This window comes from Monodelphis domestica, chromosome 1 (assembly GCF_027887165.1).
Source record: "Monodelphis domestica isolate mMonDom1 chromosome 1, mMonDom1.pri, whole genome shotgun sequence".
Classification (NCBI taxonomy): Eukaryota; Metazoa; Chordata; class Mammalia; order Didelphimorphia; family Didelphidae; genus Monodelphis; species Monodelphis domestica.
The window spans coordinates 482190526-482215267 of NC_077227.1; the positions used below are offsets into that span (position 1 = coordinate 482190526).

The following is a 24742-nucleotide window of genomic DNA, read 5'->3' on the forward strand; positions in this document are numbered from 1 at the left end:
TCCATCCATTCATCTAACCATTCATCCATCCACATATCCACATGCATTTATCAAAGACTTCCTTGTTTCCCATAAAGGCTTGGTCAAATCAAGTCCCAGGAGGAAGGGATAGAGGGAGTGGATAGATAGGGAATAAGTAGGCCAGAAGAGAATGAAAGGGAAAATAAAATTAACTACTTCCACAGAGTACCTATCTACCACAGCTCCTTCCTGAATGTTATTCAGTCATGCCCAACTCTTCATGGCCCCATATGAGGTTTTCTTGGCAGAGATGTTGGAGTGGTTTGCCATTTCCTTCTTCAGCTCATTTTACATATAAAGAACTGAGGCAAATAGAGTTAAGGGACTTGCCCAGGGTCACACAGCTAATAAGTATCTGAGACCAGATTTGAATTTATGAAGATGTCTTCCTGATTCCAAGTCCAGTGTAATAATGCCCAGATGCCTTTCTGAATAAACAGTCATTAAGAGAGAATGGTGCTAGAATCTGAAAATTTGCTTAATGATCACATTAACATAAATAAAACAGCAATGAAATATTTTAGAAATCTAGTCAATGCACTGCCAAATTTTAACTTCAGAGAATTTTTTGTAAAGCAAGCCTCCAGTCTCACCAAAGAAGGGTGGTATTTTATAGAGATTGAATGAGGCATATATTGCCATACATGGCTAAGTGTGTATTTGTTTTAACTAACTGAATTTTTTTACATAGAAGATTCTTTGCAGGGAGGGATGAGCTAAAGAGTAATGGGGATATGGCAATAATGTTTTTTTAGAAGAGCTTCAGTATTGTTTTAAAAGAACACATAGTTCTCATTCACAGGAATGAGAGGTAAGGAGTAAATTAAGATAGCCGGTTTCCCCAAGTCCTGTATCATTTGCATATGAAGATTAAGGGAAATAAGGGAGTCTAACACAGAGAAATGAGAAGCCAAGCTTCATTCCTCTGTGGCTTTGGCTTCCTGATCACAATCCAAGACCTGGGCAAGGGTCAAAGCTAGTTCTTGTTCCATCCAAATGACTATTCATCATTCATCCATAATTATGGCCTGGCCATACAGCTTAGGAGAACCACCCAGGAGACCTCCAGGAAGAGTAGCTTGTGAAGCTGTGTGGGCCTACACACACACACACACACACACACACACACACACACACACACACACACACACACACTCCCTTCCTCTTTCTGTCTCTCTATCTCTGTCTTTTTCTCTCTCTCTGTCTCTCTCATATTCAATCTTTCACACACATACTCTTCATACTCACACCCACACAATCTTTCACATGCCTTATACTCCCATGTGTTTTCTCTCTCTTCCCTCTCCCACCCACCCCCATTTTCCTCTAGTATGGAATTCTCCAGATGAATTTAGAAACCAGACAAGGGGCTAGTGTTTCTCTCCCATAGCCCCCACCGATGACTTAGCAGGGAAAGACAGTCTATCCCCCCCAACCCAAGCCACAGACCATGAGGACTGCCTGATCTCTGTGATGTCATGGGAAGGATGTCAAGAAGTCCCCCTACTCCCAAATACCCTTCTGCCCAGCACTTGAATTAACCATGTGAAGCAGTACAACATGGAATATGAACTTGCTCTAAAGTCAGAGGATTGATACTGTATAGTAAGTACACTGAAAAGCCCAGATCCTTTTTTTTTTTTGTCATACAAGTAGGTTCTTTTATTTTTATTTTTTGACTTTTTAAACATTATTTTATTTGGTTATTTACAAACATTATTCATTGGAAACAATGATCATTATCTTTTCCTCCCCCAAACCCCCTCCCACCACTTCTCCCATAGCCGGCACACAATTCCACTGGGTTTCACATGTATTCTTGGTTCGAACCCATTTCCATGTTGTTGGTATTTGCACTAGAGTGTTCATTTAGAGTCTCTCCTCAGTCATTTCCTCTCAGCCCCTGTAGTCAAGCAGTTGCTTTTCATCAGTGTTTTTACTCCCACAGTTTATCCTCTGCTTGTGGATAGTGTTTTTTAGATCCCTGCAGATTGTTCAAAGACATTGCATTTTCCCTAGTGGAGGAGTCAATTACCTTCGATTGTACCACAGTGTATCAGTCTCTGTGTACAATGTTTTCCTGGTTCTGCTCCTCTCGCTCTGCATCACTTCCTGGAGGTTGTTCCAGTCTCCATGGAATTCCTCCACTTTATTATTCCTTTTAGCACAATAGTATTCCATCACCAACATATATCACAATTTGTTCAGCCATTCCCCAATTGAAGGGCATCCCCTCATTTTTCAATTTTTGGCCACCACAAAGAGTGCAGCTATGAATATTCTTGTATAAGTCTTTTTCCTTATTATCTCTTTGGGGTACAAACCCAGCAGTACTATGGCTGGATCAAAGGGCAGACAGTCTTTTATCGCCCTTTGGGCATAGTTCCAAATTGCCCTCCAGAATGGTTGGATCAGTTCACAACTCCACCAGCAATGAATTAATGTCCCTACTTTGCCACATCCCCTCCAGCATTCATTACTTTCCATAGCTGTCATGCTAGCCAATCTGCTAGGTGTGAGGTGATACCTCAGAGTTGTTTTGATTTGCATCTCTCTGATTATAAGAGATGTAGAGCACTTTTTCATGTGCTTATTAATAGTTTTGATTTCTTTGGCTGAGAACTGCCTGTTCATGTCCCTTGCCCATTTATCAATTGGAGAATAGCTTGATTTTTTGTACAATTGATTTAGCTCTTTGTAAATTTGAGTGATTAAACCTTTGTCAGAGGTTTTTATGAAGATTGCTTCCCAATTTGTTGCTTTCCTTCTGATTTTAGTTACCTTGGTTTTGTTTGTACAAAAGCTTTTTAATTTGATATAGTCGAAATTATTTATTTTACATTTTGTGACTCTTTCTATGTCTTGCTTGGTTTTAAAGTCTTTCCCTTCCCAAAGGTCTGACATGTATACTATTTTGGGTTCACCTAATTTTCTTATAGTTTCCTTCTTTATGTTCATGTCAGTCACCCATTTTGAATTTATCTTGGTGTAGGGTGTGAAGTGTTGATCTAATCCTAATCTCTCCCACACTGTCTTCCAGTTTTCCCAGCAGTTTTTTTCGAATACTGGATTTTTGACCCAAAAGCTGGGATCTTTGGGTTAATCATATACTGTCTTGCTGAGGTCACTTGCCCCAAGTCTATTCCACTGATCCTCCTTTCTGTCTCTTAGCCAGTACCAAATTGTTTTGATGACTGCTGCTTTGTAATATAGTTTGAGATCTGGGACTGCAAGGCCCCCTTCCTTTGTATTTTTTTTTTTCATTATTTCCCTGGATATCCTTGATCCTTTGTTATTCCAAATGAACTTTGTTATGGTTTTTTTCTAAATCAGTAAAGAAATTTTTTGGAAGTTCTATGGGTATGGCACTAAATAGATAGATAACTTTGGGTAGGATGTTCGTTTTTACTATATTGGCTCGTCCTACCCATGAGCAGTTAATGTTTTTCCAATTGCTCAAGTCTAATTTTAGTTGTGTGGAGAGTGTTTTGTAGTTGTGTTCATATAGTTCCTGTGTTTCTCTCAGGAGATAGATTCCGAGGTATTTTATTTTGTCTAAGGTAATTTTGAATGGGATTTCTCTTTCTAGTTTTTGCTGCTGAACTATGTTGGAGATGTATAGAAATGCTGATGACTTATGTGGGTTTATTTTGTATCCTGCAACTTTGTTAAAGTTGTTGATTATTTCGATTAGCTTTTTGGTTGAATCTCTAGGATTCTTTAAGTAGACCATCATGTCATCTGCAAAAAGCGATAACTTGGTCTCCTCCTTGCCTATTTTGATGCCTTCAATTTCTTTTTCTTCTCTAATTATTACTGCTAGTGTTTCTAGTACAATGTCAAATAGTAGAGGTGATAATGGGCATCCTTGTTTCACTCCTGATCTTATCAGGATTTCAATCCTGATCTAAACTGCATTTAGTTTATCCCCATTGCAGTTGATATTGGCTGATAGTTTTAGATATATACTGTTTATTATTTTTAGGAACGACCCTCCTATTCCTGTGCTTTCTAGTGTTTTCAATAGGAATGGATGTTGTATTTTATCAAAGGCTTTTTCTGCATCTATTGAAATAATCATGTGATTTTTGTTGGTTTGCTTGTTGATATGGTCGATTATGTGGATGGTTTTCCTAATATTGAACCAGCCCTGCATCCCTGGTATAAATCCTACTTGATTATGGTGGATGACCCTTCTGATCACTTGCTGGAGTCTTTTTGCTAGTAACCTATTTAAGATTTTTGCATCTATATTCATTAGGGAGATTGGTCTATAGTTTTCTTTCTCTGTTTTTGACCTGCCTAGTTTTGGAATCAGTACCATGTTTGTGTCACAAAAGGAGTTTGGTAGAACTCCCTCTTTGCTTATTATGTCAAATAGTTTGTTTAGTATTGGGATTAACTGTTCTCTGAATGTTTGATAGAATTCACTTGTGAATCCGTTGGGCCCTGGGGATTTTTTCTTAGGGAGTTCTTTGATGGCCTGTTGGATTTCATTTTCTGATATGGGATTATTTAAGAATTCTATTTCTTCTTCTGTTAGTCTAGGCAGTTTGTATTTTTGTATATATTCATCCATATCGCCTATATTGCTGTATTTATTGCCATATAATTGGGCAAAGTAATTTTTAATGATTGCTTTGATTTCCTCTTCATTGGAGGTGATGTCCCCCTTTTCATCTCTGATACTATTAGTTTGCTTTTCTTCTTTCCTTTTTTTAATTAGATTGACCAGTACTTTGTCTATTTTGTTTGTTTTTTCAAAATACCAGCTTCTAGTCTTATTTATTAAATCAATAGTTCTATCACTTTCTATTTTATTAATTTCTCCCTTAATTTTTAGGATTTCAAGTTTGGTTTTCTGCTGGGGGTTTTTAATTTGATCTCTTTCGAGTTTTTTTATTTGCATTTCCAATTGATTGATTTCTGCTCTCCCTAGTTTGTTAATATATGCACTCAGGGATATGAATTTACCTCTGATTACTGCTTTGGCTGCATCCCAAAAGGTTTGAAAGGATGTCTCGCCGTTGTCATTTTCCCTAATGAAATTATTAATTGTTTCTGTGATTTCTTCTCTAACTAAACGATTTTAGAGTATCATATTGTTTAATTTCCAATTAATTTTTGATTTGGTTTTCCACGTACCCTTACTGATCGTTATTTTTATTGCCTTGTGATTTGAAAAGGCTGCATTTATTATTTGTATGCCATGTTTCTGTGATCAAGTGTATGGTCAATCTTTGTGAATGTGCCATGTGGTGCTGAGATGAAGGTGTATTCCTTTTTGTCCCTATTTATTTTTCTCCATATGTCTATTAACTCTAATTTTTCTAAGATTTCATTCACTTCTTTTACCTCTTTCTTATTTATTTTTTGATTTGATTTATCTAAATTTGATAATGGTTGGTTCAAATCTCCCACTAATATTGTTTTACTGTCTATTTCTTCCTTTAATTCTCCTAGTTTCTCCATTAGAAATTTGGGTGCTATATTATTTGGTGCATACATGTTGATTAGTGACATTTCCTCATTATCTAAAGTCCCTTTTAACAAAATATAATTACCTTCCCTATCCCTTTTAATCAGGTCTATTTTTGCTTTGGCTTTATCAGATATCATGATTGCAACTCCTGCCTTCTTTCTATCAGCTGAGGCCCAGAAGGTCTTACTCCATCCTTTAATTCTGACCTTGTCTACCCTCCTCATGTGTGTTTCTTGAAGACAACATATGGTAGGGTTTTGGATTCTAACCCATTCTGCAATTCGTCTACGTTTTATGGGTGAGTTCATCCCATTCACATTCAAAGTTATGATTGTGACTTGTGAATTCTCTGGCATTTTGATATCCTTCCCTAATTCTAACCTTTCTTCTTTAGCTATATCCTTTTGAACCAGTGATTTACTTTAAATCAGTTTCCCTTGTCCCCTCCTTTGATATGTTTCCCTTTCTAGCCCCTCCCTTTTTGTTCCCTCCCCCTCCCCCCTCTCCTTCCCTTCCCTTTTGTTCCCCCCCCCCCCCGGTTTTCCCTTCTCCCTACCCTTGTTGGGTAAGATAGAATTCAAGATCCCAATGGATCTGGATGTTTTTCCCTCTCAGAGTTGATTTCCCTGAGAGTAAGGTTTAAGTAAAAACTCTCTTCCTCTCCTTCTTATAGGAGTTTTCTTCCCCTCCCCTTCCCATGTGAATCTTTGTGTGAGAAAGATTATTCTATTTGATTTTTCTTTTCCCCCTATTTACACATTACATTTTCCATATATTAATATATATAGATTGATATAAATGTAGTCCTTATAGAAGAGAGTTTGAATAAATGAAAAGATAACAATTTTCTCCTTTTCCCTTTCCATCATATTTACCTTTTCAGGTATTCCATGCTCTTTGTTTTTCGATATCAAACTTTCCACAGAGCTCTGGTCTTTTCTTTGCAAAAAGTTGGAAATCTTCTATTTTGTTGAATACTCACACTTTCCCTTGGAAGTATATAGTCAGTTTTGCTGGATAGCTGATTCTTGGTTGAAGACCCAGCTCTCTTGCCTTTCTGAAAATCATGTTCCATGCTTTACGATCATTCAGAGTGGAACTTGCAAGGCCTTGTGTGACCCTGATTGGCATTCCTTTATATCTAAATTGTCTTTTTCTGGCTTCTTGTAGGATTTTTTCTTTTGCTTGAAAGCTTTGAAATTTGGCAATTACATTCCTGGGAGTTGTCTTTTGGGGATTTAGTGTAGAGGGTGTTCTGTGAGCTCTTTCAATGTCTGTATTGTCCCCTTGTTCTAGAATCTCTGGGCAATTTTCTTTGATTATATCTTGTATTACGATGTCAAGTTTGCTGTTTATTTCTGAATTTTCTGGTAGTCCAATTATTCTTAAATTATCTCTTCTTCCTCTATTTTCCAAGTCTGTCACCTTGTCAGTGAGATATTTTATGTTCTCTTCTAATTTCTTGATCTTTTGGCTTTGCTTTATTGATTCTTGACCCTTTTACCTGCTTGTTGTCTTCTAGTTGCCTAATTCTGACCTTTAAAGCCTGGTTTTCCTTTTCAGTTTGGTCAAACCGGTTTTGTAGTTGTGTGAAATTCTTTTGCATTAATTCCCACTTTTCCTGCCAGAAGGCTTCCATCTTTTTGATCATTTTCTATTCAAATTCTTCAAGAGTTTGTGGAGAGTTTCCATTTCCTTTGGATGGTTTCGGAGCATTTGCTTGTGTTTCCTCTTCTATCTCCTCTGTATTTTGTATTTTTGCTCCATAAAATGTGTCCATAGTTGCCCCCTTCTTGTTTTTCTTGTTGTTTTGAGGCTTTTTTGCTTCTGTACTGTTTGCCATCTCTATCTGAGTGAGGGGGGCTGGCTCTTCTGTTATCTGTCTGGTGTTCAGTGGCTTTAGCCCCAGGCAAATTGTCTGTCTTCCCCAGGAAGCCCGGAATTGCTGGTGTTTCGGTGTTTCGGTGTTACTACCCTCCTCAGTTCCCTCCCGATGCTTCTCTGTTGCCTTACTTCTATGCTCTGTGCCTGGCTTGACACTCTCAGATGCATTTCAATGCCTTTGCTGGTCAGAGGAGCCTGCGCTCTGTGGGGGAGGGGCCGTGGCTTCCTGGAGCTCCAAGGGCTGGTGATAGGATTAACCTCAGACTGAGTATGCCCTGAGGCAGGGACCTTCAGTGAGACTCAGATGGAAGGATCTGGTCAGGGGGCTACAGGCTCCCCCCGTCTCTCTCTGTTTCCCTGCTGTCTGGGTGCCCCCGTGACTGGCTCAGGTTGTTTTCAGGGTGCGCCCTTCAGAATAGCCAGCTCCCGAGGCCCTTTTGCCTGCCCTGAGGCTCCTGCTGCTGCCTCGGATTCAGCGCTCTGGGTTGGGGGGGATGGGTCCTGGGACCTTCCTTTTGCCTACCCCTTAGATCTGAGTGATCTTGGGTTCTGACTTTTGGGGGGGGTGTACCTTTTGATCCAGGTCCAGGAGGAGTGTTTCCGGGGTCTATTCTATTGTTTGTTTTGAATTTCGGAGCCCTAGGAGCATTCAGTTTGAGATCGATAAGGAAGGGTTTCTGGAGCTCTGAACTTTAGCTTTCTCTAAGCTACCATCTTGACTGGAAGTCCCCCAGATCTTTTTCAAAAACCATCTTGTCTTGCTCATACTTTCCCCATCCTATATTTGTGAGATCACTATTAAATTCTAGTCAACCAAGGTCCTTTTATTCCTCCCTTCCAAGCTTAATGTCACCTATACATTTAATGTATTGACATACCATTTATGTTTCCATTCAAATAATCAATAGGTTAAAATACAACCTCTGATGCTTACTGTGACCACGACCATTTCCCTTCATTTCCAAGGGCCCTGGTTTCCTCATCTATAAAGATGGGGAAGGAGTTAGATTAGATAACCTCAGTTCTCTCCCAGCTCTACAGCTGTGATCTCATGATCTTTCCCCATTTCATTCTTTTGAGCTGAGCATTGTTCTTTCCAGGTTCTTCTTCTTAAGTTCATCATTAGCCATCAACAGTTCAATATGGAGTGAAATTATCATATTGATTACAAGATGGCTTATCAGAAGGTCAGCTTCCCTGGGCAGACCCTGGGCATGAGACTGAGTTATAAATGGTCAATATTTTAGCAATTTAGGTAAGCAGTAGAGCAGAGAGTGTGAGCACCAGCAGAAAAGGCATTGTTACCAAAACATTCTTTCTCACTCACAACTTCAAACACAACTGGAATTCAGTGAAACTTCAGCCAACTAGAGAGGGAAATAGTAGCTTTTATCTGTGGGTCATGCTCCAAAGACTAAAGCTATACACGGGCTGACACTGAGCCATTGTCTTTCTCTACATGGGGGTGGGGGAGATTTTTGGACATGGAGGCAAAAGAAAATGGGAAAAAATATGTTTAGAAAGGGAAAGGGGAATTTTTAAAATTCCATGTTGAAAGAAAGAAAGAAAGAAAGAAAGAAAGGGAGGAAGGGAGGAAGGGAGGAAGGGAGGAAGGAGAAGGAAGGAAGGAAGGAAGGAAGGAAGGAAGGAAGGAAGGAAGAAAGAAAGGAAGAAAGAAAGAAAGAAAGAAAGAAAGAAAGAAAGAAAGAAAGAAAGAAAGAAAGAAAGAAAGAAAGAAAGAAAGAAAGAAAGAAAGAAAGAAAGAAAGAAAGAAAGAAAGAAAGAAAGAAAGAAGAAGAAAGAAAGAAAGAAAGAAAGAAAGAAAGAAAGAAAGAAAGAAAGAAAGAAAGAAAGAAAGAAAGAAAGAAAGAGGAAGGAAGGAAGGAAGGAAGGAAGGAAGGAAGGAAGGAAGGAAGGAAGGAAGGAAGGAAGGAAGGAAGGAAGGAAGGAAGGAAGGGAGGGAGGGAGGGAGGGAGGGAGGGAGGGAGGGAGGGAGGAAGGAAGGAAGGAAGGAAGGAAGGAAGGAAGGAAGGAAGGAAGGAAGGAAGGAAGGAAGGAAGGAAGGAAGGAAGGAAGGAAGGAAGGAAGGAAGAGAATAGTCATAGCATCTTAAATTCAAAGAGACAACTGCAATGGAAGAGTTATAAACTAGATACTGTTGAAAACATGAAATACTGGAGAAGATTATTAAATAAGACTATGGTATTGAAGGTGACATCAGACACACAGAAGAAACTTGAGGGAGAACTTTATGAGGGGAGGAAAGATTTTCTTAATGTTCTGTGTTCTTGACATTCAATGCACATGGATTCCTACTTACTCTGACCATATGTATGGCTAGCCCTCTCTGCCCCTTCAGAAGTAACGCTGTTGGATATCTACAGAAGGGATGGGAGAATGGGATAAGGAAAGTTGGGAGAAAGACCACATACCATGATGAATGATGTAATGATCCATCAGTTTCTGCATCAACCGAATGCCTGTTTCTCTGTCTGGTGCTTCCTTGTGGTCTATCAGCCAATCTGTGAGTTCTTTGGCCACAAAGCAGTTGGGATATGTCCGAAGATGATAACGTCGATCCTTGATGAGCTTCCCATCATGAAGTCGAAGTCTAATACAGATAAAGGAGGGCAAAAGAAGGATTAGGAGAGCCCTAAGAAGTAATTTATATTCTCCTCCCACCATCTTTGCAGAAAGTTAGGCCACTTTACAGACAAACCACTGAAAGCTGAGATTTAGTGGCCCATGTAGTCCCAGAAATATAAAGATAGCAGTGATAGTTCTTAAAGAAGAGGAAGAATAGTGTCAATAATTAAAAAACAGGTAACATTATATAATAACAGTTAATCCAAAAGAGTATATACTTAACAAAAAACATCAGATAATCTCTATACAGAAGGGAAAATGCAACAGTGAATAATTTGGCAGGTATTTCTGTCTGACTGTGGAATACATTAGGAGCATCATACTGAAGTTGCACTTGCCTTCCTAACATACTTTCTGCAAGGTGCTATTATCCTTGAGGCCTCATCTACTGACAATGCAAAGAGGGTACCAGTCTTGGGCAAGAAGTTCTAGGATAAATACCATGCCACAAATAATTAATGGAATGTAAACTCCTTGAGGGCAAGGATAGTTTCATTTTTTTCTTTGTATCCCCTGCATATACACACTGGTACTTGATGAATGATTGATTAATTGTATTCATTAGAATTAATTATTATAATTAATGATTAATCTACAATTCATGCAGTAATTCATTCAACATCTATGTTCATCTGAAAATGAATCACACTCTTCTTGAAGCCCCAGAAATTTGCTTGAAGTATGACAGGGGCCAGGAAGGGATGGGAATTCTCCATTTGTGATGAGGCTGGAGATGGGTATAACAGATGGACGAAAACGTCTCACTAACTCTTGCTCAGATCATGGAGATTAAAGAGAACATTTTCCCAATGTCTCACAACCCTGCATAGCCCTGTGGCCATGAATCAGTTTACCCTGGGACCTGATGAAGTAATTCACATGGTCCTCAGAGCAGAGTAACAGTCTCCTTACCCACCCTTTTCCCCATCTCTTTCAGCTTCTCCATGTCTCAGTGATCTACCCCCCTTCTCATTAAGAAACCCCATCTGTCCCATAATACTAAGGGTTGGTTCACCACTCCAAGGCTTCAGAATCTTCCCTACTCTCACAAAAAAAAGAACAAATATGTCCTCATTTTAAATACATGAGTCCTCCACCCATGTATATGTACAGTCAACACCCCTCCACCCCTACTAGCACATAACATACACAAAACACACACACACACACACACACACACAAAGGCATTCACAGATACTCACAAGTTATGGCTATTGACACACAATTCACACCTTGACATTTTCTATCTGACTGGCTCACCATCTTCAGAGAAGATCTCTGGGGTTTTTGGTTGGCTTGGAGCAGGGTTCTGCAGTAACTTGCCCAGACCAGCCAGCACTGTCTGCATCTCTTGAGGCAGCTAAAACAGGTTTCTGGTCAAACACTGGCCACAGAGGTCTCACTCCTTCACACAGGGAATCTTTGTCTTCCCTCCAGACTTGGAGGGTCTCCCAGCTCGGTCCCAACTAGTGTCAAGTATAATTTTGTCCTGGACCTTGTTTAATGCAAAAGAACTATGATTTCATCAGCAAGGTGAATTCCAAACCCTCCCCTCACTTCCACCATCAATACATCTGTGTCTTTCTTTGTAGGTAAGTCCTTCAGGCACCCATACATTGTGACTTACCCAGGGCTACATAGTTAGTGACAGATATGATATCTGAATTCAGGTCTTCCTGATTTTCTAGCACTCACAAATGTTGTCTCCTGTTTAATGCATCAGTTTGTCTGAGGGAAGAAGTTGGAATTCTCCATATTTGGGGGTTGGGAGGAGTGTGATAGCCATTCATTCACAGAGTAAAAGGCTCAGTCCCCAGCAGTGGCTAGGACCCAAACTGAGTCACCAGTGTAGGATGGCAAGCCAATAGCTCCATAAATTCTGCCACCCATCAGCTTAGCTCCTCTCTTCTGGTTTGTAGCCTAGAGGGTCCATTTAAATTTAATAATCTTCAGCTCTAGGGGGAATTTCCCTACCCCCAGCCCATGGAGAGTGGGGAAGAATGAGGAAAAAATATCCGGATGTTTTTACAGAGACTTCCCTTCCTCTCTGGTGTTTGGGCCCCGGCTATTGTTTACCCCAAATGCCTCACCACTATCCAGTGGACGTGTGGGAAGTCCCTATTGTCTTCGATATCAAAGATGGGTTCCCACTCTAGAGTCTCATTCAGGGGTCTGCCCCTAGCCACAATGCTTCCCTCCCAGCCTCTGAAGCATTAGGTATATGACCTGCAGTGTGGATAATCCAGGAGAGTAGAAGGATGTAGGTCTATTTGAATATCCAGATCTAGTGACTGAGCCTGGAGAAAGGGAGTCACAAGGCAGAATGGGGTATTAAATAGCAGGAGAGCTACTCCTCTTCTGCTGTATGAGCTAAGGTGATGCAGGCTGATTCCAGTTTTGAAGACAGCGACAGGTTTGGCATCTACTTCCCTAGAGATTTATAAACTGGATCTATTTTCATCTCATTTGTCCAATATAACTAGAGGCAAAGAGATGGAGAAAATGACCATGCAATATGCCTTCCTAGAAAACTGAGAATGTTGTTTACAAAGCAGCCTGCATCTCCATACTGTCTGATGGTGATCATAGGATGATACCCTAGAGTTGGAAGGGGCCTCAAAGACCATCAACATCTAAAGCAGTTCTCTCATCTTATAGATTTGGAAACTGAGGCCCAAAGAAGTCGTGACATTCCCAAGGTAACACAGGTAGTAAGCGGCAGAACTGGGATCCAACTCAGCTCCTCTGACTCCAAAAATCAGTACTTGTGTCACTGTACCATGTTGCAATCTCCAGGTGAGATCTCTCAGGCTCGAGTGTGAGTAAATACAGAGACAGATAATGCAGAATTAAAGAGACAAGAACAGAGAGGTCAGGTCAGAAGAAAAAAGCTGCCTTGCTCATTCTGTACTTCTTTGCATTTTTATTACCCATGTTTGTATCAAGTCACCTTAACATCCAGGCCGGTACTCTGCATATACAAGGCACTTAATAAATAATTCTTAAAGATGATGAAAGGAGGTCAAGAAGATGTGTAGGCAATCCAAGAAGGGAAGGGAAAATCCCAGAGGATCCAGAATTAACAGCCCAGGTTGTTGCCCTTCATTCAGGAAAGCCTACTCTAAGCTGCCCTATTTCCCACACATTTTCCAAGCTGGGAAAATAGCTGTTAGAATTGTAGGGAGGGCTTATTCAGCTAAGATCCAAGCAGAAAATTCCCAGACAAGTTTGCCTCTGAAGAGTCTCTGCCTAAAGCAGACTCTGACACCCCGGATTTGCAAGTTTTCTCACCCACACTCCAGGAGCAGCATAACATTAGCCTTCCTTGGTTAATAGAAATTGATCATAAGATTCAGTCCTTGAACTTTGGCAAGGGTCCCAGTTAGGATAGCCTTTACAGTGATATATTGATGGATGCATCATCCATCATAAAAGGCTTTCATGTGGAAGAAAGATTAGGCTTGTTCTATTTGACTCCAGAATGCAGAAGTGGATGTTATAAAGGAATAAAATTAGCTCTCATCTAAGGAAGAACTTCCTAACAATGAGATGCAAAAGTGGAATGGGTTGCCTGCCAAAGTAAGGGGATCCCCCTTCTCTGAGGTCTTCATTAGAAGTCAGTCACTTACACATGTGATACCCAGTGGAATCGCATGTTGGCTATGGGAGGGGTGGCAGGAGGGGGGAGGAAAAGAAAATGATCTTTGTTTCCAAGGAATAATGTTTGAAAATGAACAAATAAAATAATGTTTAAAAGTTAAAAAAAAGAAGTCAGTCACTTAGGATCACAGATTCAGAGGGAAAAGGAGTCTGAGGTCCTCTAATCTAAACCCCTATTTTATAGATGACAGAACTGAAGCTGGATTACCACTAGTTGCATATATTATTGTAAGGATTTTTTTTCAGGTCTGGGTTGAACCAAATGGCTGCTAAGCTCTCTTACAACTGTGACATTCAATAATTCACTGGCTGTCCTCTCCCCCTTGGGGCAGTTCCCAACACATTTCCACTTATGCAATTCTTCTTCACTGTCCTTCTGTTTAAAAGTCTGTAGAGATCTCAGCTGCACTGGAAGTTTTCTTCTAGCTCATTTAATATCTCCTGGAAACCATCATAATACTCAGGATAACCATTAGTTTATCCCTGTGTCATAATAAGCCTTTCTTCTTAGTAAATTGTGGTGGAGGCAGAGAGGTTAGATTAGGCAGCTCTGATAGAGGAAGAAAGCAATCATTATCTGCTTCCTATTATTTAAAGTTGAATTCCTGACAATTTGGGGTTACCTTCACTATTAATGGGAGACAACAATATACAAAGCTGGGGAGTATGTAGGGGATAGCTATTACTGACACATATAAGTGAATTCTGCCAGCAAAGACCTATTTGAGGCTGGATGGAAGCAATATTAAAAGATGTCTCAAAAAAAAGGTTGATTCTATGAAAGACTTAGCTCCCCTCAGCAATACAATGATCCAGGACAATTCTGAGGGACTTAGGACCTCCAGAGAAAGAACTGTGGGAATCAGAATACAGATCAAAGCACATGACTTTTCACTTTAGTGTATTTGTTTTTGTTATATTATTATATTTGTTCATATTATTTTTATTTGGGTGTTTTGGCTCTATATAAGTATTCTCTTATAAAAATGAATAATATGGCAATGTGTTTTGCCTGATAATGATAGTACATGTATAACCCAATCAAATTGCTTACTATTTCCAGGAAAGAGAAAGGAGACATATAACTTCAAAATATTTATGGGGGAAATTGCTATTACATGCAACTGTAAAAATATGTAAAATTGTAAAAAATGCAAAAATAAAAGATATTTACAAAAAAAAATAGAAGAAGAAGTGGTTGATTAACAAACTCCACAACAGGAGAACAGGATTAATCTCTTTGGGAACCTGGCCAATCCATACCCATTCCCCCAGCCCAGCCCCCTCTGACTCAATTTGGTGAGAATTTTGGCTAATCCTAAATAACTGGTGGGAGTAGGATAAGGTTTAAGGGTCATGACATATGACTGATGTATCTACAACCTTGGAGCAATGAGTCAGTTCTGGGCCTCCATCTGAGCTTGTAGTGATAACAGGGATCAACTCAGTCTGTGGGAGGCAATGGAACATTTTTCAATGCCAAACTGGGGCAGGGGGAAAAAATGAAAGAATATATTTTAGTCTTGACCTTGGATGGGAAAACACGAAAAACAGGTAAGAAGCAACCAAAACAAAAAGAGAACAATCATTATGTGTTGTCTCAAGTCACTTAGTCCTGCACACACAGACACAAAAAGCAATAATCCAGCAGTCACAAGGTTTGCTCTATTCTGGGTTCAGCCAAGCCTCCAGGTATCCATCGAAGTGGTCTTTGTCATTGGATTGTTTTTTTTTTCAGGGACCTAAACCACCTCTGCCATTTGTTCAGAAACCCAGATAGGAGGTCTCAGAAAAGGATCTGACCTAAACTGGGCGGGTACTTCATCCAAATTGAAAAAGAACAGAAAATGTGAAAGGATTTGAAGGTCTAAATTATCTTCTTAGGCTTCAAAGTTTTTGTTGTTGTTCTGTTGTATTGAGTCCCAAGAAACAAGACCCAAGACTGACCCAAGGCATATCTTTCCTTTTGATATATCTGTTCAAGTGAATGCTCTGGATTTTCCCAGGGAGATCATGGAAATTTTCTCTGCCCTTAAACTCTGGGGACAATAAGGTACTTGACCTCATTATCCTAAGCAACCTAGCTCAGTGTAATATACAACATATAGACTCTCCCAATTTCCGAAAAGCTCAGAGAGGACCTCAGGGGCCACCATAAAGTACATGAGCAGCTGCTTCTCAATGTGGTGATACCCACTACAACAGACGATGCTCAGACTCCTGAAATAGTAAATCATGAGAAGGTATCAGAAGAGCTAGAAACAGCAATTGATTTTTCCAGGGCCTGAGAAAGATAGAAGGTTGGATAAAATAAGAAGAGGAAAGAGATAGAAGGAGAAAGGGGAAGGGTAAGAGAAATGAAAGAAGATATGGAACGATAAAGGAGATGGGGAAGGAAAAGAGGAGAGGAGAGAAATGGGAAGAGAAAGAAAGTGTTAAAGCAAAAAAGGAAGATATAAAGGAAGATATGAAGGAAAGGAGACTGGGAAAAGGAAGAGGAGAAGGAATTAGAGAGAAGGTAAGACAAAACAAGAGAGACTGAGAAGGAGAAAAGAGCAGCTCAGAAAATGAGGAAGAAGGGTGAGAAATAGGAGACAGAGGACAGAACTGAGAGGTGGAGAGAAATGGCTAACACCATAAAATGATGTCATAATATTATGGATTTAGAGTTAGAGGGGACCTCAGAGTTTATTAGTCCAAACCCCTCACTTTACAGATAAAACCAGGCAGATACTTAGTAACAGAGGTCAAATTAGAACACAGGTCTTCTGACTCCAAATATAAACTTCTTTCTGCTGTGGGATCAGCTCCTATGGAAGTTATAATAAGAACTAGGGAGGGTTCTTGGGTCTGGTTCATTTGAGGTCGTTCTGCAGTTCTATCCCTAGTGAACTGATTTTTGAGGAAAGGTATTGTGCCACTTGGCAAGTTGTACAAAAAGGATAGTGTGACTTTTGAAGGATGGTACTGCATATGTGGCTGACCACCCACCTTCAGCTTCTCTAGTTCTGTTTTGGACAGGCTCCTCAGTGAAATGATGGATTCAGAGAAGGCTACAGCTGGAATGAGCCTGAGAGATAGTCTAGTCCAACCTGCTTCACTTTTTAAAAAAATATTTTCTTTTATTTTGAACTTGAAAATCACTAACAAATGTGGGCATTCCCTTATAGAACTCGTATTTTTTAAAAGGATAGGTGGGGACTGGATTTTTGATTCCACTATGTAACTAGGTTAGGAAATTCCTTCTAGCAACACAAGTAAGCAACTGAGAGATTGCCTAAAGCAGTTGCCTGAGAAGTCAACTGTCTTGCCCAAGGTAGTCTTCATTCTCTCCCTCCATCCCTCCCTCCCTCTTTCTCCTTCCTTTTCTATCCTTCCCTCCCTTGTTTTCTCTCGGTCTCATATATATGTAGATATAATATGTAAATATGTTCATATATGTGCAAAATATATGTGCATGTATACCAATATGTGAATTTGCTTGTCTGTCTCCATTAAACTTCCTTCTGCTCTCTTCTGTGCATTTTTTTAGTTTCTAATGATAGTTTTTTCTTTCTTTTAAAAAATGTGAGGAGATATCACTAGCTCCCCTCCTCTCCACAACTCCTCCACCCTACAAAAAAAAAAAATCCCTCCTTTGTTACAAATAACTAAAGCCAAGCAAAATAAATTCACACCTTGGCTGTACCTCAAAATCTGTCTTGTTCTGAATGACTATTACTTTTCTGCCAAGAGGAGATTGGTATGCTTTTATCATCAGTCCTATGGATTTGTGATTGGTCATTGTATCGATAAGAAGTCTTAAGTCTTTCAAAGTTGTTTCTTTTTACAATGTTGTAAAAACATTGTATAATTGTCATTGTATAAGTTGTACTTCTTTGTATAAATTGTATATGCCATTGTATAAATTGATTCTGCTCACTTCACTTGGCATTCATTTATATGTCTTCTCAGGTTTCTCTGAAACTTATCTCCTTTGCCATGGCTCATGGCACAATAGTATTCCATTACATTCATTGATCATAAATTTTTTGGTCATTCCCCAGTTGATAGGTATCCCATTACTTTGTGATACTAAAAGTGCTGTTATGAATATTTTTGCACAGATGAGTATTTTGTTACCCCCTTTTTAGGATTTATGCCTAACAGCTGGCCAAAAGCTAAAGAGTATGCAGTTTGGTGACTTTTGAGGCTATATACCATGTCTCTTTCCAGAATGGAAAGAATGATTCTCAGCTCCATGAACAGTGCATTAAGAAGGAAACAAACATTTATTTATTAGGTATGGATTATGTGCCAGAAACTGAGCTAAGTGCTTTACAAACATTCTCATTTGATCTTCACAACAACTTTGGAAGTAGGGTGTCATTATTACTCCCATTTATGGTTGTTAAACTGAGGCAAACAGGTTAAGTAACTTGCCCAGGGTTAGTAACTGAGACTGGATTTGAACTCAAGTCTTTCTGACCACAGGTTCAGCACCTTATCCACTATATCACCTAGTTGTCTTCTTAGGGTTTCTGTCCTCTCACATTTACTCCAAAAATTGTCATTTAGAACATCAGAATTATCTCATTTTATAATTTTCTTATTATTAGTTATTTGAGGTATTTTTATATAGTGGTTGACAAATTATATTTCTTATCCTAAGAACTGCCTATTCATACCCTATGATCATTTATCTATTGGGAAATGACTGTTATTCTTTGAATAGATTTCCCATCTATCTTGGATGTCAGGCCTTAACAGAGAAACTTTTCACAATTTCTCCATCAATTTTCCTCATAGATCTAGTTGCCTTGATTTTGTTTGCACAAAATATTTTCAACATTAAGTAACTAAAAATGTCTATTTTAAACTTCTGTAATTCTCTCTATCCCTTGTTAGGTCAGGAACTCTTCTGTATCAATAGTTGTGAAAGGGATCTCTTTCCTTACTCTTCTAATTTGTTTATGATGTGGTCTTTTACATCTAGGGCACACACATTAATTTGGAACTTATTGTACTATATGGTGTGAAATGGTCATCTAAATCTAACTAATATAAGCTGTCTTCAATTTTTCAAAGAAGTTTTTGTGGAAAAGTGTTTTTTTTATCCTAGTCGTTTTTGTTGTTGATTTTTAAATACTCTGTTTCTCTGTTCATTTGATTTTGGATCTTGTGTACCCAATGTTTTGCTAACTAACTCTTTTATTTTTTAACCAAACAGTTTTGATAATTACTGCTTTGTAGTATTGTTTGATGTCTGGTGCTGCCTGGGCCTCTTCCTTCCCACTATTTTTTTCATTATTTCCCTTAAGATTCTTAACTTCTTTCTTCCTCCAGATGAATTTTTTGCTATTTTTTTCTTGCTCTATAAAGAAATCTTTTGGCAGTTTGGTTTATAGGGCACTGAATAAGTAAATTTATTTATGTGGTATTGTTTTTTTCATTGGATGCCTAAAAGAACACAGAAGAGTCCAAGTCTCCCACATACACCCAGAAAATATTTTAAAATTTCTACAGACTGAAAAATAAGCAAGAAATATAAAGAGAAGCAATAATTGTGCCTTCATCTGGACTAGAACTTTATAAAAAAATTGGTCAAGAAGCTTATGGGATGTTCCTTCCTGAGAAGCCAGAAAAAAACAGGTAATAAACTAGAAGCCTGTAAGTCTCTGAATTGGAGATGCAGAGAAGGTTCAGAGGCACCTGAACCCTCTGTACTGCAATCCATTATAATGGCACAACCCAGTCATGAACAATTAATATCTCTCCAACTATTTGCCAGTCTTTAGATCCATAAAAATATTTCATAGTTATATTAATAAAGTCCTTGTATATGCAAATGGACTCAAATGTTTTACATATCCTGTATTCATTCTGAATAGGGTTTTACTTGCGATTTCTTCCTGCTTAGCTTTCTCAATAATATATAGAAAGGCTGATTATTTATGTGGATTTATTTTATATTCTACTAGTTTGCTGAATTCATTAAATTATTGCAATTAATTTTTAGTTCAATCTCTAGGATTCCCTAAAGCGATCATTCTATGGTTTAAAAGAAGCAATAATTTTGTTTCTTCTTTGCCAATGCCTATTCACTCAATTATTTATTCCTATCTTATAGCTAGTACTTCTAACACTATATAAAATAAGAGTAAAGCATCTGGAGTGTCTCAGATCAAATTGCTTCAGACTTCTCATCCCCTGGATATCTCTGGATCACAGCAATTCCAGCTTCCACTCTTCCTGGGATTTCATCTTCCACATCCTTAGGACTTTCTCCCTTGCCCAAAGCCTAGTATAGAGAAGTGTAGAATTCAAGTACCCCTGGATGTCCCCTGCTTCTCTAGTCTCAAGCACTAGCAGGCTTCCAGTTTTTTGCCTGCGTTTCCCTGGCTTCTCAGCTTGAGGTGTCCCCTAGACTTCTTGGCTGAATTTTTGTACAGCCTTAGTTTGGAGGAAGTTACTTACTATGCCTTCTTTTTAGATTTCTTGATTACTATTCAATCTGCTGCAATATTTAAATCTTTTCTGTGTATGTATAGAAGATTTTGGACATTTCTGTGACCTTTTAAGCATCTATTTTAACCAGAAGTTTCAATCCACCCCGCTTTGTAAACAAAGAGAGATTCAGAGAAAGAGAGAAATGGCTTGCTCAAAGTCGCATTGCTAGCTACTAGTGCAGCTAAAACTCAGACCAGTACAAGTACTAGGCAACAATATTATCCTGTAACTAAATGCTCCTCCTTCTCCTAGATCTTTTAGAACATCTGAGAATAGAATATTCCCGAGGCTGAGAGTCTCAGTAGTGTACACAGGGCACCTTCACCCATCAGGAGTTCTGGGTATTTCTTCTGAAGCACCAGCTCAGAACCACCCTACACCTGCATGCAGGGCTGGGTGCCCAGACTATGACCTTCACTTCTCCTGCCCTCAGTTATTTGCTGAAGTGACCTAGAGGAATGTCAATGACCTAGAGAAAGGGTGGGAGGATCCAGCAGGAGAGCAATGCAAGCCTTCCAAGTACTCACTCATTCTCAGAAAGCTCTCATGCACTGAATTTCTAGGCATTTCCAGAGCTAGTTGTCTATATGTGCCCTAGTGGGCTGAATATTCAGTATTTGAGCCCCTTAGACACCTACACAGACTGGTCCAAGATTTTCTCCCTTTTCCCCAAGAAATGCTTCCCTCCCAGACACCAAACTAGTTTATCTACCTTAACATATCCCTCAAATTCCTACATAAAGCTATAAGAAATAATAGAATTTGAGATTTTGGAGTTTCAACTATAATCTACTCCAATTCATACTCAAAAGGAATTTTTAGTATAATAAATCTGACAAGTTTTCACCCAGACTTTGGATGAAGACCTCCAAGGAGGAGCAATATGTCACTTCTCAAGAAAGCCCATTCTATTCTGGATAGCTCTAATTTTTAGGAAGTTTTTCCTAACCTCAAGCCTAAATTTACCATTCTGTAATTCATTTGCTCCTAGTTCTGTTTTCTAGGGCTAGACAGGTCACACTTTCTTTCACATGACAGCCCTTCAAATATTTGAAGACATAGAACAAGTAACATTTGGATCATATCCAACCAAAACAATTTCAGAAATGACCCTAGGGTCAGTTCCTAAGTCCTTGCAGACATGATATCAGGGGATTGGTTGGAAGAGCAGATGACAATTCTCTAGAGCCTAGATTTTAGGATCCTAAAATTAGAGTTAGAAGGATATTTGAAGGTCACACAAGTAGCAAAGAACAGGAAAGAGATTTGAATCCAGGACTTCTGACCCTAAATCTAAAGCACACTTTTCACTGTATGAGGGAGATAATGCAATTTTCCTAAGGCAATTTCTGTAGTAAATGGCAAAGCTGAGATATGACTACAAATCCTCTGCATCCCTCTAATCATAGAATCTCAGAGACAGAAAAGAATCACAAAATCCAGGGATTCCCAACCTAGGTCATGTGGGACTTGTTAAGGGAATATCAAGAATATTTTTATTTGATTTGGGAATTGATTTACAATCAGTGAATTTCCTTTTTTTGTGTGTAACCTGGAGAAACATATCCAAATCTTATTTTCTTTATGAAATATTAATCTATTAATGTGAAAATATATATAAATAATCATTTTATTTATAGGAATATGCATGGTGAACTCAAGAATATATTTCCTTTTGAACTGGAGATTTACTGAAGCTCTAAATAGAGCTGAAATCAATCTTTCTATAATGTCCACCCATTACTCCCAGTTTTGCACTTTGGGGACAAGCAGAACAAATCATTTCACATGACAACCTTTCCAAAACTAGAAAAAACTATTAGATTCCTTTTCTTCTGCCCCATAAATCTTCCCTTCTCCAAGCTAAACACCCCCCAAGACCTTTAACAGATCCATATATAGCCTAGTTTCTAGTCTCCTTGCCATCCTTCTTTGGAAACATTCCAGTTTATCAATGTCTTTCTTAAAATGTGGCATCAAAAATTGAACTCAGTTGGCTAGATGTGGTCTGTCTCAAGTAAAGCATATAAAGAGTCTCATTTTCTTTGTTCTAAGTACTAGGCAGTCTCAGATCAAATCACCTTTCTTCTCTGCCTTGTCATGGTTGACTCGTATTGAACTTTTAGTCCATTAAAACCCCAGATTCTTTTCTTTAAATAAAAACAAACTGTTATCTGCAAATCCTCCAAACCTCCCCAATAACTGGTCATAATCTATCTTTCAGAACTTTCAATTTTCTTTAAATGTTTGTATTCTTAGCCTTCATCTCCTCTAATGAGTCCCCCAAATTTACTATACTGAGTGAAGTAAGCATTGCCTTTGATTCATGCCAGAACTCTCCCTAATCCCTTCATTACTTGAGATTCCCATCAGATCCTTCCTCTTCCTCTTCCTCCTCTTCAGAGCTTCCCTACCACAAATAACTTATCTCTTCCTCTTAACCAATCTACCTCTGTAATTTTTACCCTAACCCTGGGTGACATAAGATGGAAAACTTTTCCCATTATGTCTCCCACCAGACCCAGGCCTTGTCCTCTTAACACTGTGTTAGCTTAGTATATTGCCTCTAATACTTAACATAGTTCCCAGTATATAGTAGGTGCTTAATAAATGTTTACTGACTGATTTCTAGCCACAGACTCTCTCATTCTTTGTGTATGTACTGGGTGTGTGTGTGTGTATGAGGGGGGGGGGGTTGGTGGGAGAGAGAGAGAGAGAGAGAGAGAGAAGAGAGAGAGAGAGAGAGAGAGAGAGACAGAGAGAGAGAGAAAGAGAGAGACAGAGACAGAGACAGAGACAGAGACAGAGAGAGAGAGAGAGTGAGAGAGAGAGAGAGAGAGAGAGAGAGAGAGAGAGAGAGAGAGAGAGAGAGAGAGAGAGAGAGAGAAACCGAGACAGATAGAAAGAAAAAGACAGGGATAGAGACAGAGACGTTATTACTTGCTTTCTCCCTAGACAACCAGAACAATATTCTCTCTAAGCTCAGACAGACAGAACACACAGCCGACCAGAAACACCATACTAAGAGAAAAAGATTCTTCCCTTTTGCCTCTGGTTCCAAACATATCCCTCTCCCCTCTCTCCGCACTCCCCTCACCCTCCCCATCCGACTGTCTTCGGACCCCTGTCTCTAACCCGGTTCAAACCCAGTTTTCTTCCCTTTTTCCCTAGTTTTCAGACCAGACCAGAGATCTCCCAACGCTTTTATTTGCCGTTCTTCTTTTCCCTTACTGATTGTATTGATAAGAAAGCAGGAGCCAGAAACAGAAAAAGTGGTATAGAATCCCAACTCGACCACTTAACTAGTTTTGTCAACGACCACAACAATCACTTCACCAATCTGAAACTATTTCCTCATATTTAAAATGGGGGACGAAGGTAGAGAAAGGATGAGTTGAAGTGGAGGATTTCTAAGGTCCCTTCCAGCTCCACGCTCCAAGAGCCTTTGGGATCATCTGTAAGAAAGGGATGAGTTCTGTGCCTTCCAGGCCCGGGAATCTTCCTCCTTCGGTCCGGTACCGTACCTACCTGAGCTGTTCCCCCGCTAGCATCACCTCCGCCCGGTGCTGTCGCTCTGCTGCCTTCTTCCGAAGGTTACTGGATCCTCCCTCCATGTCCCCGGCTCCACTTGAACCCTAGAGCTGTACTCCTTCTGTACCACCTTCGGTGCGGCCACCTCTAGGGAGCACGGCAGCCTTATCCTCTCACTGCCCACTCTGTCCTCACCGGATCTGGGCTGCCCAGGGCCAGCAGGAACGGTGGTGGGGGCTGGTCTCTCCGAGTGGACCTGACCGGAAAAAAAAAAAGTAGCTCCGCCAACCTAACTTTTCAGCGACAGGTGCCGGGACGAGTGGCTGCTCAAGTTTTTCCTCCAGGGGGCAGGGTTGAGGAGGAGTCCCGAAGCGTCGATCCGCTGATTTGCAAACACCGGAGCTGGGGCCCCGCCCCGTCCTACCTGGACTCCGCCCTCAGAGCTCACCCAGTGCCTTCTCTACTGCTACTGCACTCTCCATTCCTCTTCCGCTCCCAAAACTCGGGGATCATCGCAAAATTGAAAGAGTACAGAGTGTCAAAGGTTTTTAAGGAGCTTGGAAAGAAACTGTAGGGAGACTTTAATCCAGCAGGAAACTGGGCCTGAGTGATTGTATTTGATTTATCGAAGGTCCTAACAATGGTAGCAGAGGCATAATTTGAATCTGCATTCTCTTTCACAGCCTTAGCTCTCCAGGGAGGTTCAAGCCCTAGCTCTGTCACCTAGCTCTGTGGCACCTTAGGAAAGTCATTCTCTAGGGACTTGTTTTCTCAAATATAAAACGAGGGGCTCCTACTACTTGGTTTCTAGCGTAGTTTCCAACTTTGATATCAGATTCCATAACTACTTCACATTCACACATATCTACATGTACATACATACACACACACACACACACACACACACACATGCACAGACCAGTATAGGCTTGTAGAAAGGTGTAAACCAGATGTCTCAAAATCCTTCCCTTTCCTCAGCTTCATCTCTTGAAAATGTGATAACTATGAGCCCAATTGGGATGCTCAGCC

The 24742-nt window shown here is 39.7% G+C and overlaps 1 protein-coding gene across 4 annotated transcripts in view; it reads right to left on the reverse strand.

The window, feature by feature from the left end:
* The window catches only part of COL20A1 (collagen type XX alpha 1 chain), a 127450-nt gene extending 103393 nt beyond the window's left edge, over positions 1 to 24057 (reverse strand). For 2 of the 4 annotated variants that reach the window (XM_056812840.1, XM_056812838.1), the window contains exons 1-2: positions 23711 to 24054; positions 9820 to 9998 (exon numbers count right to left, since the gene is read on the reverse strand). In XM_056812840.1, the coding sequence (XP_056668818.1) occupies positions 9820 to 9998; positions 23711 to 23796 (265 nt within the window). In that variant the 5' untranslated portion in view covers positions 23797 to 24054. Of the gene's footprint in view, positions 1 to 9819; positions 9999 to 23710 lie in introns of all 4 variants that reach the window. The other 2 variants (XR_008915410.1, XM_056812842.1) reach the window with 2 other exon arrangements.
* Between the last annotated feature and the right edge of the window lie 685 nt (positions 24058 to 24742).